The sequence below is a fragment of the Limulus polyphemus genome, unplaced genomic scaffold (assembly GCF_000517525.1).
Source record: "Limulus polyphemus unplaced genomic scaffold, Limulus_polyphemus-2.1.2 Scaffold955, whole genome shotgun sequence".
Lineage (NCBI taxonomy): Eukaryota > Metazoa > Arthropoda > Merostomata > Xiphosura > Limulidae > Limulus > Limulus polyphemus.
In genome coordinates, this window is record NW_013666565.1 from 222815 (window position 1) to 238885 (window position 16071).

Consider the following 16071-nt stretch of genomic DNA (forward strand, 5'->3'; position numbering starts at 1 on the left):
GTGTGTGTGTGTGTATATATATATATATATATATATATATATGTGTGTGTGTGTGTCTATATAACAAATATATCCAAAATAAAGAATTTTGACAAACATAAGGTAGTAATTCATTCCACTAAAGACAAGTATAATTTTAAATTTGTATTTCTGTAATGTTTGGCATTATTAAAATGTATTTGTGAAATTCAGCTATTTTTTGTTCCCAGATTCAGCCACTATACATGTAGGTAGGTAGGCTTATAGATGTTTAACACTATTCCTGTTGTTTTCAGAAACACTACTCCAGTTAGATCGGAAGCAACTTCAAAAGCTAGTACAGTACCTCATCTCTGAACATCACACAGAAGTCCTTCCAACAGCTCAGCGGTTAGCTGATGATATTCTACAGACACAGTCAGTTATCAACTCTATTTCTGGTAATTTCAAGAAGCTTACTAAATATACAATTTTCCACAAAAATCTGTATAACCAGCTCTTTCTCCTTTAAGTAAACTGTTCATTATTTAGAGCTTTTGTAATCTGTATTTTGTTGTACTAATGTATTTATAAAAATTGTAACCTTTATTGTTTCAATTTTTATATGAATGATTTGGCATTAAAATAGGAGCACCTGACCCAACAGCTGGGGCTTCAGCTGATGAAGAGCATAGCTGGCATTTGGACGAAGAGCAGATAACGGAGCAGGTCCACAATTACCTTACTCAGGGAGGCTATTACAGTGCTAACAAGCAACTAAATGCACTGTTTGCCAAGGTAAGTTTTAGTTAATGTGGTGCAGTCTCTTTTAAAAATGCTGAATGATGTTGAGGGTCAATTTTTAAATCAGCTAAAGTCAAAGATTTTGTGTCACCTGTGCCAGGATTTGAGTAACTGGTGTATTAGTGAGGAATTGAAAAATAAATTTTAATTACGCAATGTAAGTCAACAAAAATTAAAATCCATGTTTTGGTTGCTTCTGATTTTGAAATCGATGTAATGTTGGTAAAAGAAAACAATGCATCAAAGTTATTTAAAGAAATTTTTTAAGGTCTTTTGTATCATAAAAATCAAACATAGTGGATCTACTTTAGAGCAGATAATTTGAAACAAAACTATTTTTATATTTATTATAATTAAAACATGGTGAATATAAAGTGGTGGACAATTCCAAAGTCTATTGTGCCCTGAACTTTTAACAATTAAATACAACTTAATATGTTCTGATGAGCATGTTAATGTCAACGTGTTCAACATTCTGCAGTTATTAAAAAAAATAATTTTAACAATTCTATATTGTTGTTTAATCACCAAAAATTAAGATATAACAGTAATGAACCCATAAAGCCTTATGTGACTAAATGACACTACAACTTTTATGAGGCAAGTTAGCTTCACATCTGTCTCCTGCTACACTCTGGTTAGAAGTACTGCATATATTTTAATGACAATACAAGTGACATACTAAGAAAAATTGAGCTGAACTATTTTGCTTAATTGACTTGGTATGTTCTAGTGATTAGTGTGTCAGACTATGGATTGAGGGTCTGTGGTTTGTGTCCTGTTGCTACAAAATTGTTCTGCACACTTTGTGGCCATGTATATATTGTAAGAGTGACTGTCAATCTCACTATTCAGTCAGTCATTGTCTAGCTGCCTTGTCTCTGATATATCAGTTTAAAATTAGGGACAGCTAGTGTAAATTGTCCTTGTGCAGCTTTGTATGATTATCTGAAACAATTTTTTTTCTCATTTTACTTTAGTTGAATTATATTGAGGAATAGACTTCCCTTTTTTATGCAATTCCCCATCTGTTATTTGGGACTTTAAACTGTCCTCTATTTACTGGTTCATTCCATTCATTTAATACATAGTTTTTAATTCTGGAAAGTGTTGTTGATTTCAAATTTGCATATTCTTGTACATGAGTTAGAAGTAGAAGAACTGAAACCCATTAAGGACATTTTTACACAACATTTGAAGTCTTGAATATTTATATTAATATTTAAGCCTAAAAACCTATTGCAATCTACATTTAGGTTTAACGATACATCATAATAAAAGTTGTTGGCAAGCTTGGTGGCACAGCTTAAGTAATTGAACATTGCCTGATTGCTTGTATATGATAGTACTAAGGCATGTTTATGCTTAGTAGAATTTCAGTTTTGATATTAAGAAAATTCATAGTGTTTAAAATAATCATGAATAATATGATTTATATTACCTATTAGAAAAGCATTTTTAGTGAAAACTTTGTGGTAATTTCAGGTTCTGTATTTAAGAAATCATATGTTTCTCTTATTTTGCATGCTTGTTGAAGTATTAGTATTTTTTACCAACATTTTCATAAAAGAAACTGTGGAAAGGCTATCAAAATTAAAAATATGAACCAGTAAAGGTTTTCTTATCAAGTAGTTCACATTCAAATTTACCATTTTTCCTATGAATAAAGATGTAATGAAATGAAAGCTGATAATTTTGTTGATGTGAAACTGTGAGACTATTACATTTATTTTGGAGATATTAGTCACATGTTCAGCATATTTAAAAATAAAGTATTACTTACATACTGTATATAATATATTGGATTAAATGAAGAAGCAAATTCATAAAATCAGTGTTTTTCATAGTAGCAAAGGAGTGATGGGTTAATATTTATCCCAAAGCTACACCTTTTACTTTATCATACTAATTGTTGTGAATTGGAAAATGAGATTCCTTAGTGGTAAAATTCACGAGCTTCCAAAACACTTACTTAGGAAATATCATTTGATTATTTTCATTTTGATTTAAACACTTTTTTTTTTTTAATATATAGATTCACCTAGAGAAATGTTAATGTGGAAAGACTTGTATCAAAACTGGGCTTGGCATGGCCTGATGGTTAGGACACTCAATCTGCAAACTGTGGGTCATGGGTTTGATTCCTCTTCACTGAACATGCTTATCGTTTAGAATTGCTGCCAGAGCCAATCACCCAAGTGTAAAATTCTTAATACAAAATACTCAAGTGGCAGACCTCAAATCTAGATGAGATTAAGGTCAAACGAAGAAGAAGAATCTATATCAAAACTAGCACAACAGATCTTATTATCAAAATTTAGATCTTGTATTTCTTGAGAAAAATTAAAACTTTCTTTGATAATATAATCATTACTAGTTAATGATTCCAGAAATTTAACAAAAACTAACAAATTTATGATTATGCATATCATTATTAGACACAATCAGTCTAATCATACAACCATCTTTATGAACTTTAGGAACTCTATCCATGATATCAGAATGAGAACCTAGTGGCTTTATTATATGATATTCATATTCATCAATGAATTTGTGAATGTTTGATCTATATAAAACAGTTAGTATATGTATATTAATAAACAAGGATTGAATGAGAAAATATGACTTTATTAGATTTGTGTTTGTATTTTGCATAACAAATGAGTGATATCAATCAAGTTATATATGGTCAGTTTTTTTATGTTGAGTAATTTGACAGGCAAAAACATAAAGTTAATAAAAATACATAGTATGATGCAGTATGTGGACTTCACTGGTAGTGAAAAAGAAATATATAATTTTTGTGAAGACCTTTGCATGTGGCTCATACTGCAACATCTTGATCATTTTTGTTGTGTGAAATGTTACTTCTTACTAAATTCAAAAGGTTAAAGAAATGTTGAGGGCTCGAGATTCCAACAGTGCCAGAATGTTACGGCTAATCACCGAGCAGTTTCTGGCTGACCCTAGATTGGTTATCTGGAGAGCCCAAGGGACCCCAATGATGGACAAGTGCCGTCAACTCTGGGACCAGCTAGGTAAGTATAATTGTTTAACCCTTTCCCTATGGGCAGGTCAAAGGGCTCATGTCATGACATTTTAGAGAGCTATTTTCAAAATTTTATTAAATAGCTTTCATATTACTTACCGTATTGTTTGGAATATAAGACGCACCCTTATTTTGAAGAAAAATTTTTTTGGGAAAAAAAACACTACAGTCGCATTTGAAAGATTTTTATTGAACAAAAATTCAATTTGATACTTTAAGAATTAGTATATATTGTTCTAAACACAAAAGGGCTCAAAACATCAAAATAAGAAAATACCGTAAATCAAAAAAAGGTTTACCGTTATTTAGTTTGGTTCAAAACCTAAAAAATCTTCATTGCTTTCACTGTAATTTATTTTTTTATTATATAGGGAGCATTATAAATAGTTATGTTTTTAAAAGAAAAAAAACTACTATTGTTATAAATAACACATTCAATTGAACTAAACCATGCATGCCTGTTTAAATATATTTACACGTGGCTTGTGTATATTGTATATATACATATATATTATTCATACCTTCGTTGTATAGGATGCAAGCAGATTTTGACATCAAATTTTGGGGTAAAAAGTGCATCATATACACCTAAAAATACGGTATGTCAAAGGGATTCACATGAAAATGAAGGTTATATTTCAAATTTTAATATTATTTATGTTTTAATTTCTTAAGTTAAAAGGAAATATAAAGAAAAAATGTTGTGTTATTGTTCAGTTTATGATTAATTACACCAACCACACAATATGTGCAGTACTTAACGAATTAGAAACTCAAATTGGAGATATTGACTAGTTGTAACTAAAAATATGAACCTCCTACCTCTTTGATTTGCTGAAATATAAGTGTATTTAGTCAATTTAGTAATTTAGCTCCTCCTACTACTCCAGTCTTTCAAAACCTCTTGTCTAGTCCCACCTACTTTGATTTTTTTTAAGAGTTTATAACCAACAGAAAGAGCAGTTATTTGTGTACATAAGTCTTTTAGCCATTTGTAAATAGCTTGAAGGATAAAATTGTAATTTCACCTAAACTGTTGAAGTGTGATGACTAAGTTGTTGCTCTGAAGAGAAACAGGATTTTTTAAAACTCACATAAAGCTTGTTTAGACACCCAAATAAATTACAGGTGTTTTGTGTGCATTAATATAGTAAGTTGATATATTTTTTTAAGTTTTATATATATATTTGAATCGTAAAATAATTAATAGCTCTACACCCTCCATTTGGAAGAATAAACGAGGCTTATGGCAAGGCTTAGCATGTGCGACGCTCAAACACAAAGTCCATAAGCACTCAAAATCTTTGTTTTTTGAAGTATATTTTCTTTATTCTTGTAGGATGTAAGAAAAATAACGAAAATTTGAACATTTGTGAATCAGTTTGCTGAAAGAGAAATAGGATTTCACAACAACATGCACCAATAAGATCTTTGTACACATATACAGTATACCACTAAAATTCTAACATCCCAGAAGGATTACCAATATTCCAAGAATTGCGATGTTTATTGTCTCAGCACCGAACCATATAATAAACATTTGACATATTCAAAATGCAGTCATATTGCTCTGGAGAATACTTGTTGTAAGACACTTTTTACATAAGCCGATAAATTCCACATTCTGTTGTCGGCATAAACGTTTTCACAGATTGTAAGTGCAGTGTGATTACTGAAGTTAAATTTCCTTGTAAACACTGTAAGATATATAATCTGATACATTAGACATTGTGTTCTCAGAGCAGGGGTCAAGTCAGCTATCCCTTTGCTGGTGCTTTGTTTTCGAAGGTATTGTATTATGTGGTTACGTAAATATCCACTGACACAATTGGCAATTTATTGCTTCATTTTCAGTGGATTTTCAATTCAGTTGTAGACAGTAAAATACGCATAGAAAATAAATGTGATATGCTTAGTAGTTGAAACCCTCAAGAGAAGTACTTTAAAATCTTATGAACAATAATCAAGAAAACAGGGCAAAGCTGCTCATTTTATTTCCAATTTTACAGAATAAAATCTACTGTTAGGGTAGAGGCAATAACAGATGAAATATAAAGTTTTGCTACAAAAAAGTTTCATATTTACTAAGGAGGTTTTAGGGATTATGAAAATGAAGGTTGTGATTTTTGAGATAATGAGAAGTGTTTTTAATCTTTACATAAAAATCACTTTGCTTTTGGAGTAGTAAAAAAAATGTTTGATTCATTCACAGACAAATTGTTAGCAAAAATACTTCATTAAAAACTGATTTTTTTTTTACAAATGACATTTAATGTTTACTAAAAGTCTGCCAAATTTTGTTAAAGTACTCATACTGTATTAAAGGTTATAATATTAAAACTACTATATACAAGTAAAAATGGTCATATTGTTGGTTGCTGGGACCAAGCCCATGTTGAAAAAGTTAAGTAGTCTAGGGATTTTTGTTTTACACTCTCAGTAATTTAGTATTATAAACCTTTTGAGTTAGTATCTTTGATCATAATTTCACTGTTTCTTTCGTGAAACACCCTGTAGATTTCAAGTTTAATGTGGTTGACATGTATTAGTTTATTTTGTCACAGTTGTACTATTCTACTGGAATTCCAGTGCTTGTGAATCATACAATAACAATGATCATCCAGTGATTTATATTTATTAATATTCCAAAATATGACTGAAAATTCACAGAAAACGAAAGCTTAACTCATTCATTACTGTGTCTGAGGATCAACCTCATAATTTTGTAATGAAAGATTGTGTGCACATATTATCAGAAAAATGGAGAACTTAATATAGTTACATGTTGAGATTGTAAACTTCTTTGAGTGCAATCAAATAAGCAGAAATAGATACTTTTGGATTGTCGAAACTGAAAATTGTAATAGAATAAATTAACTTATTTCATTAAAGTCTTTGGCTATATATATTTATACATAATACTAACTACTAGTAAGATGATACAACATTAGTATACTGGTGTGTTGTATTTACAGAACTACATTAAGTTTGGAGTTTCACAGTTTTCCTACACACTCTAAAAGTGTATAGTGTTTATAAGCTACAGATTTATGAACTTTAATGAAATCTTTTTAGGAGCATTATGGGTATGTGTGGTCCTTAGTCCACATTCTACTCAAGTTGATAAGGAGCAGTGGCGCACTCTTTTGGAAAAGTGGGCTAGAACTCAAGTATGTCCTCTTGAAGATGCTGACTTTCGACCACCAGGGGGAAGTGCACAGGCAAGAAGACCTCTTGAAGATGACAGTTCCTCTGACTCTTCTGATGAAGAATCAAATGGTATAAAGCGAGGATGAAAAATCTGTTACTGTTTCATAAGCTTATTTATAATTGATTTTTAGAAAAGACTGGCCTTGTTATCTTTTGTTTTAATTATGTTTATATTGATATTTAAAACTGGTCAGTCAGTATTACAATTAACCCTACTAATTACTGCTGGGGTCCTATGTGTATTTATATAGAGAATTAGGGGTTTTTGATCAGTTCTTTACACTGATGGTTGTAACAGGCAAATATATGAAATTACTTAATATGATGTAATATATGGACCATATCAGTAGTGAACAGTATAAAAACAAGCCAGTAGTTTCAGGGTTAAGCTGTAAAATGTATTGACATTTTTTAATTGGGTTATTGATTTTCAAGTGTTTGATGTATGGAATTTTTTTTTCAGAATTACCTCAGGGTGAACGCCCTATTGTCTCCCACAATACATCTCAACAACAACCTCGCACAATTTTTCATCGAGCTCTTGAGGCCAGCCATCTCCAGTGGGATGATCCACACCTAAAACACATTTTAGCACATGATGGCGTATCTCAGTGTACAGAACCCTCTTCTTCCGCATCTTTTAACTGTCAGGGTTATCCACTATGGCATGGTAATATGATTAATGACATTTTGTGTAAACGTAGTGAGGCAATTGTTGAGGTTATCGTAAGTGAATTTAAAACATATATATATATGAGGTCAGTTAGCTGTTACATTGACATTATAAGAATGGGTAATTTGATAAAGAGTGTACTGTAGTAAGATTATATTCTGTTTTTGTATTGTGTGATATTTGATTTTGGACAATGAAACACCAAATTTGTAATTCTTATTAGTCAACTAACTTGTTCATTTAAGTGTGGATAGCTATGGTTTATTGTGACCAGTGCATAAAAATTACTTTAACATATTATGATATTTAACATATGATTATTAGCAGAAAAAACTGCTTCAGAGGTTTTGCACTGTGTGTGAAATTGTCAGCAAAGAAGTATTTGAAAAGTGCTGTATATTGTGTGATTCTTACTACAGAAAACTCTTTGAATGGTTATGTATGGTACATTATTTCTATCACAGAAAACAGTTTGAAAAAGGCTATATCATACACATAATTGCTGCTATAGAATTGTTTTGAAAGGTTTTGTATGTTAGATAATTGCTACCACAGTAAACAGTTTGAAAATTTTTGTATGGTGCATGATTGTTTTACCTCAGAAAACTCTTGGAAAATGTTTATAGAGCATAATTGCTATTGCAAAAAACTGTTTGAATTGTTATATATATAGCTGCTATAGAAGAACACTTAAATATTTTAGTCATATTGCATACTTGTGTACGTATCAGGATAAATTACTGCTAAATCTAGCTTAGTATGGTGCTGAATTCTACTGTTAATAGACTTGGTTTACAAGTTCTCTTTATGACTATCTGTCTACCACAACAAGCTGTTTTATCTTAGATATCCATGTAACAGTATTTATAATTGTAACTTTTCAGACGTACAAATACTTCCTTATTTAGTAATATTAAAGTTTTTAAGGTAACATCATGATTAAGACTGTGATTCTTCATTTAATATATTTAGTACCAAATAGTTGCGTTTGATTTTTTTTTTAAAGAGATTTGCTTCTTTTACTGCAGAACATATCCCTACAGCTTGTGCCCGGGTTGAGGCTCTGCGTTCTCACGGGTGTCAGAAGGAAGCCTTGCGGTTAGCTGTAGCTATTGTCAGGACAATGAAGCGCCAACAGCGGGAATGGCAATGTCTGTGGCAAGCTGAGCAAGATCGTGGAGGTAAAATTGTATGACAGCAAGTAATGACATATGCTTTGTTAAGTACTGAACGTAGTATTATGCAACAGTACAGGTAAAATCTAAATCTTCAAACTGTATCATAATTTTCAAATTTAATCTTTTAGCCTGATAACATTATATGCATCATTTTATGCTTATAGATTCTTGGAAAATGTTATTTATTTAACAGTTTATATTGTGACAAGTATAATTTTAACCAGAACTTAGTGCTGCAGTACACCATATATATATTAGGCCTGTTATATAAGTCTACTGTGAATACACACAAATGTGTATATAATCTTAGGGAAAAAAGAAGTTTGCAAAGTAACTGATAGATTTCAATTTCTTATTGCAAATTACTGGTTTTCAAATAATCTAACACATTATTATACATCAGTTCTGCAACTGTATTTTAAATTGAACCCTTCTTGGAACAGGCATAGAAATAAGTCTTACTATAACCAAAATTTGAAATTTTCAGTAACTTATGTATGTAACTGCTGTATGTTTTGGTTTACAGTAGTACAACCACCAGTCTCAGGGACTTCCACTATTAAACCTACTCATTCTAATACTGAAGGATGGGTGGGACATCCATTAGACCCCATTGGCTCCCTTTTTGACACTTTAGCAGAAGCTTCTTTAACTCCTGGCTGTAAAGGCTGTTTAGACCATTTTTATGGTGAGCATGCTGCATTTCAGAGTTTTGTTTTCTTTTGATGAACATTTATTATGTGATATTAAACAAAAGTAATTTGTGAAAGTATTATATTTTGGTGTTTTGATAGAATAATTACCATGCACTGTTTTCTATTTGATATTTTGAAGGTACACCTCAAATTAAACTGTGGAATCAACATTATTTATTTTTCTAATATAGATGCACTGTCAATGATAACCAAGTAACCAGTTTAAAATTCAGTGTTTTATTTCTGAAACTTTAGTTTTGGGAGATGTATTTCGTTTATTGATTAAATGAAATTAGTAATAGGTTGTCTGTGCAATTGAGAAAGTAAAACATTAGGTAATCAACTTATTTGTAATAAGCATTGAACTGTTGGATTGCTACTAATTTTTAGGTTACTGAATATATTATCTGTATATCTCTATCTAAGCTTTGTACATTTCAACATACCCTAGCAGATTTCATGACCACCAACAATCAGGAAGAATCCGGTAGCACAGGCCGAGAACGACCACGTTACCAACATGTGGTGGTTCCAAAGAGTCGAGACCACTGTGAGAGTTTTCTCTCCCTGGCTGTTGAAGCTGCTTTAATAGGGTTAGGTCAACAGAGAATTATGCCTTCAGGAGTTTATGCTCAAGAAAAAGCTTGCAAGCAGGAAGAGCGACTCATTACAAAACTGCAGGACATTGAACTGGATGGTACCCTAGTGGCAGTACTCAGAAAACAAGCTATGCTGCTACTTGAAGGCATGTTGACCTGTAAACATTACTTGTTAATTGTATAGTTTTATATTGTTCTATAAATCTTTATAATGTGTTTAGATTCTATATCTAAAGCTTGGTACTTTTGATAATATTGTAAGTACTATACTTTTCCAAAACAATTAGCCTTGATAGGAATAATATTGAGATAAACTTTCAGCACGTGTATTTTTCCTATATAAGATATATAAGCAACTGAATTAACAGATTAATTGAATCTGGCTGTTCTTGTACCCTCGTTTTGTGACAGAATTTTGGTTTTATCAGAAAGTTGATATTATAGTGAATTTTGCACATTTTATGTACATTTTATCTTCTCAGTTTCCCTAATTGTAACTTTAGTGACTAACTTATAACTTAGCATAGCAGTGTGTTTAGTTGCTTTTATCCAGTAGGTTGATTTAAAGACATGGAATAATGTAGGTTAATTATGAAAAAAGAAGCTCTGCACATAACAACCTGAAACTAAATTGTGACTGTTACATTGACTAAAACATCAACATAAGCTCTACTTCAGGAATATGCTTTACAACCAATGAAGTTCAATTACCTAGATAGACTTGAAAACATATACTCAATACTTTTATTATACCAGTGATGATAAATGAATTTTTACTCAAACGTTTTAACAGTATTATATTTGTAAAAACAGGTGTAAATCATGACCTAACTATTGTTTATCAGTTTGTTGCAAGACTGAAAATGTTGCTAATTATCTTCTTTAAGATGTTTTAATCATGAAGTTTTTTTGTTTTTTTTAGCTGAATGTGAGAAATATAAATACCAAACAGTATTCTACATAACTGGTACTTATTTGTTTAAGTAATTTTTCAAAATATAGCAGTATATATTGTTTTATCACACAAACATCATTTGTTGCAAACATACCATTAAAAAAAATTCAGTTGTGGTATGATCAAAATACTGAAATGTTGTTATACCTTATTGTAAGCCATCTTTGACCTGTGTTTTTGAATAGATTATCTCCTTTCCACATTCTTTTGTCAGTTTTTCATTTTAAGATAATTTTTATAGTGGTGGTTAAGATAAATTGGTGGTTATAGCATGCTTTATAGTTTACATTATCTTATAGGAGGACCATTCAGTGGTCTTGGCTGTAGAATCCACACTGAAAGTGTTCCCATGCACACTTTTGCTAGGTATCTTTTCACAGCTCTTCTGCCGTATGATCCTGATCTTGCTTACAGTGTGGGGCTGAGAGCAATGAGGTTTGTATTGCTTTTATTTTTTAAACGTAAAAGTGTAATGAAGCAAACTTCGTATCAATCATATCATAATTAGGTACGAAAAAATAAAAGAACCTTTGTGTTGATATCAGAATATAAATTTCAAGCCCTACATTATTATTGTTAGTACTGTTTCATATGTTTGAATGATTTTGTTTTATGAAACAGCTTTTAGTTTATAGTATTCTGCTTAAAGTGAAGGAACATTTTTGAAGAAGTCAAGTTTATTTTGAAGCGATTCCTGGCTGTTCTTTTTTTTTTCCTGCATATTGAATGTTGTACATTCATAGAACATAAAAAATACTTAAGCAACTTTCTCTAAAAGATATATTGTAAATGGCACATTTTAATATTAATTTTTGAACTATATAAGAAAAGTTTTGAGCGGTAATACCTTACACCAAAACACTGAAGGAAGAAACACTTAAAAAGATATGAAAAATAAACAAACTACAAATATTAGTGTGTTATTAATTACTTGTCTATTTTATGTGTCATGTTGCTTCAGTGCATTTTACATGTGTTACCTGCCTTGAAAGAGAGTATCCATTAATTATGTTCATGATTAATAAATTGCTGTTTTGGTGGTTGCTTTAGTTATCCTTATTGTTCTGTATACTTATGTGGCATTGATTTGTTGGTGATTGCAAAGGTTTCTTGAGAGAAATGCAGACTTCTACAGCTGTTCAAATCCTGAAACTAGACAAAACAGAGTCAATTTTGTTATATCTAAATACATAGTAGGTAGGCTTTTAGAGACCTTTCAGTAACTAAATACCTTAGTCAAGGTTGTGAAGGTCAGCTATGACTTCTGTATGTACAAATATGGCCATTATGATTAGGCAAGGTTGTGGAAGGTCAGGTGTGCCATGTAATGATTTTTGTATGCACAACATGGTTGTTCTGATTAACCCTATAAACACAGGAGCATCAAAGTGAGCATGTCACAATCTTCTTTCAGAGTTACATTCAAAATTTAATAAACTATTTTATTATCAATGTATATTAATAAACTTAGCATCAAAATGTAGTTTATATTTCACATTTTTTATATTACCTAAGTTTTAGTTTCTTAATTTCAAAAGGAAATATTTAGATAGATTCACAAAATGCATCTCTGAGTCATATGACTCTGACTTCTCATTTGTAGATGTTTCTCTCTTTGCTTATAACGGTTTCAGATTATTCAGCCAATTAGAAACACATACTATGATGGTGACCAACCAAAATATGAAATTTCAACCTCTTCTTACTGAAATATCGCTATATTTGTTCAACCCACATTGACATGCCCCTCTCATACTTCTTTTCTTTTAAGAAATATCTGTAATTTTCTCTAACATTACTATTGGACTCTTTCATAATCAAAAGGAAAAGCAAATTCTAAATTACTTAAAACTGATGGTTGTTTGTTTTGCTGTAGTGTCCAAAGCTAATAGTTTGCTGGGAGAGCTTGATATGTTTAGACTAAAGTCATTGCTCCAAGCAGTAATGAATTTTTTTTTAAACTATTTATATATTAGTTAGAAGGCCAGATAAATTGTAGTAGTTTTGAGACATTCTATTCTAGTGCATTATATACTTGTTGTATTCTAAAATGCATATTTGAAATCTGTATAAATTATTTTGGGACAACCAATGTTGTGAGAAAAAAATAGGCTTATTAGATCGTATGCTGGAGTGCAAAATGCCTCAAGGTTAAAATGATAAATTTCTTGATTTTTATGTATAGTTTTTACTTATCATATGTTTTAACAAAAGTCACTAAATTGTGAAAATTGAAACTTTTTAGATTAGTTAAAAAACCTAAATGAAAAAAACTATGTAAAAAAAATTATCTTGAAGGAGTGCATGGGGCTGTGTCATGTGATGTAACTGCTAATGTTTACCCTAGTTTGTTTACCCTTAGCTCTTACTGGTTGATTTATTGCTTTATTATGCTGTTTAGAGTGGTTCGAGAGTAATAAAACAAAAGAAGTAAGTGAAAACAGATGTAACACTGTTTTCAGCCTGAAGCTATTTAGGATAAATAATTGTAATTGTCTGTTACAATTTGCAGTCATTCTATAAAGAAAAGAAAAAGGTATTTTTAATTTTATTTCATATTTTTCAACTTTTGCTATAGTTATTGTTGCGGTAGAGAAAATAAGAAATAAAGTATAAAGTTTTACCAAAAAAAACTTGATATTCATTTAAGTGGTTCTTTAAATTACACAAGTGAAATACAGAACTTGTAAGATAAGATGGAAAGAAGTATTTGTATTCTTAATATAAAACTCACCTTTCACTCAGACTGACTTTGTAAAGGATTCATTAATTCACAGACAAATCTTTAGTAAATGCATTAAAAATCCTAACATTTTCTTGTGCGATATACTTGTAATGTTTACTAAAGGCTTGCCAACTTTTGTGAAGACACACTTAGTATATTCAGAGTTATAGTATGTATAGTTTCATAATTACTTGGTGGTTACAAAGTCAGTAAAATTGACTCTGTCCATGTGCATAGGGTTAACAAGGTTATGGAAAATCAGCTTTGCCATATAATGACTTCAGTATACACAACATGAATGTTCTAATTAGATCAGGCCTTGATCTCATGAAATTTAATTAGCATTGTGAAACTGACTCAGTAAATGTATTCAGAGAGTAAATTATGCCCCAAAAATATACTGCAATTTTATATTACTTGTTCATTTAATTGAAAATGCTTTTGTCCTCTTGAAATGGTGGTAAAAACTAGAATTTTTTTTATAGGTAATACTTTGACTTTATATATGTACCTGTGGGTGCATTCAGGGAAAATATTATTCATTTAATAAAAGAGGTTATTTTTGCACTTGCCATTTTTTTTTCTCAAATAACCGTGGTTAATAAAACAGCAAAAGTTTATATAGATTTGATTTTGGAGCTTAAGTTTAATACTATGTTCCTTATTCATCAAACTCTGTTTATCTGAAGTCTATATTCAATTTCAGAAGCAGCAATTGAAAATTACGTAATTATGTTATTGAAATATTAAATTATTACATTTCATTTTAATCTGCTAGACTTCCTATTTTGGAAGAACAAGAAGAACAGGATGAGCCAGGGTCAGGTACTGGATTAAATGCAGCTGTTCTTGCTCGCTATCCTCGCTGGTTTACCTTGGGGCACATTGAAGCCCAACAGTGTGCTTTGGCATCAACTATGCTGTCTGCAGCTAAAGGTGAGATATTAAGAATAATCAGTTTTTTGTTGTCACATGTGGATAAAATTCAGATAGGTGTCATTCATAAGGTTTCAAAAAATAACAACAACTAAATGTTCCAATTTGTTAATTTATTGCTGAGCAATATTAGAACACTGGGAAGGATATATGTATAATGATTCTTTATTATTATTTATTGATACAAAATAATTAATATTAATTTCTTGGAATCAAGTTTGGCTTTCTAAATTTGTGACTTATCTAAGTATAAGTAATGGACATTAAATTTTTGTAAAATAGGATTTTCATTATACAAATTGAGCTGAGTTCAGAACATTATTTTTTAACGTTTAGTTATTATAATTTATGTGCAACATTTGTTGCAGTGCAAAGTATGAAAGTTTTATTCCAGATAGCAACAAACTGGTAAGACTAGTAATGGTGGAGAAGAGTACTAATTCCCATAATGTTATGAGGGATTACAGCATATTAATTATCTACACTTTTTCTTTGTTAATTTTTGAGTTATAGTTGTCTAAGTGGTAAGAATGCATATGTAACCTGGTTTTGATTGACATAGGTGACGTGATACGCCTCCGTACAGTTCTTAAGTCAGCTCAGAGAAATATTCACAGTTCTTCTCAGCTTTTCAAATTAGCTCAGGATGCATTTAGAATAGCAGTGCCCCCTGACGGTGGACCAAGACATTCAACTCTATTAAATGCAGCTTTTGAACTAGGACTTCAGGTATTCTTCAGAGTGATTCTCAAAGTAGTTTTAGATTGAAATTACATGTATATATGTGTTTAATTTGTTAATGCTCAAGTTGTACATTTTGCAGTATATACTTTTTTTTGTAAGTGTAATTTTTATCTACAGTACATATGTTTCCTTCCGTGATATTCTTCTAGTATATCTAAAGTTTTATATTTGTTAACCATGCTATCAGTAATTCTGTATAAACTTATCTGAATACATTGTTTTATGGTTTATCTTTTTTACCTCATTTTACAAGAAATAAAAAATATATGAACGAAAAATTATTAGAATATACACATTTTTATTTATTTTTTTGACAGGTAATGAGGATGACCCTTTCCTCACTGAATTGGCGGCGAAGGGAAATGGTCCGTTGGCTTGTTACATGTGCAACTGAAGTTGGTCTTGAAGCATTAATATCAATTATTCAGAACTGGTATCAGTTGTTCACTCCAATAGAAGCTACAGGTGGGTTTTAAAAATAGGTGAGAACAGTGTTTGTTAGAATCTCTTAACCCTTTAGAGATGGGTCATGGGTGAAAGGCCAT

The 16071-nt window shown here is 30.8% G+C and overlaps 1 protein-coding gene across 2 annotated transcripts in view; it reads left to right on the top strand.

Annotated features, from left to right (window-relative positions):
* The window catches only part of LOC106461427 (zinc finger SWIM domain-containing protein 6-like), a 75141-nt gene that overhangs the window by 52041 nt on the left and 7029 nt on the right, over positions 1 to 16071 (top strand). Inside the window, exons 4-15 of one of the 2 annotated variants that reach the window (XM_022388386.1) lie at positions 276 to 419; positions 608 to 756; positions 3650 to 3800; positions 6887 to 7090; positions 7485 to 7691; positions 8723 to 8875; positions 9399 to 9560; positions 10019 to 10312; positions 11421 to 11556; positions 14625 to 14782; positions 15345 to 15511; positions 15844 to 15991. In XM_022388386.1, the coding sequence (XP_022244094.1) occupies positions 276 to 419; positions 608 to 756; positions 3650 to 3800; positions 6887 to 7090; positions 7485 to 7691; positions 8723 to 8875; positions 9399 to 9560; positions 10019 to 10312; positions 11421 to 11556; positions 14625 to 14782; positions 15345 to 15511; positions 15844 to 15991 (2073 nt within the window). The remainder of the gene's footprint in view (positions 1 to 275; positions 420 to 607; positions 757 to 3649; positions 3801 to 6886; positions 7091 to 7484; positions 7692 to 8722; positions 8876 to 9398; positions 9561 to 10018; positions 10313 to 11420; positions 11557 to 14624; positions 14783 to 15344; positions 15512 to 15843; positions 15992 to 16071) is intronic. The other variant, XM_022388387.1, reaches the window with a different exon arrangement.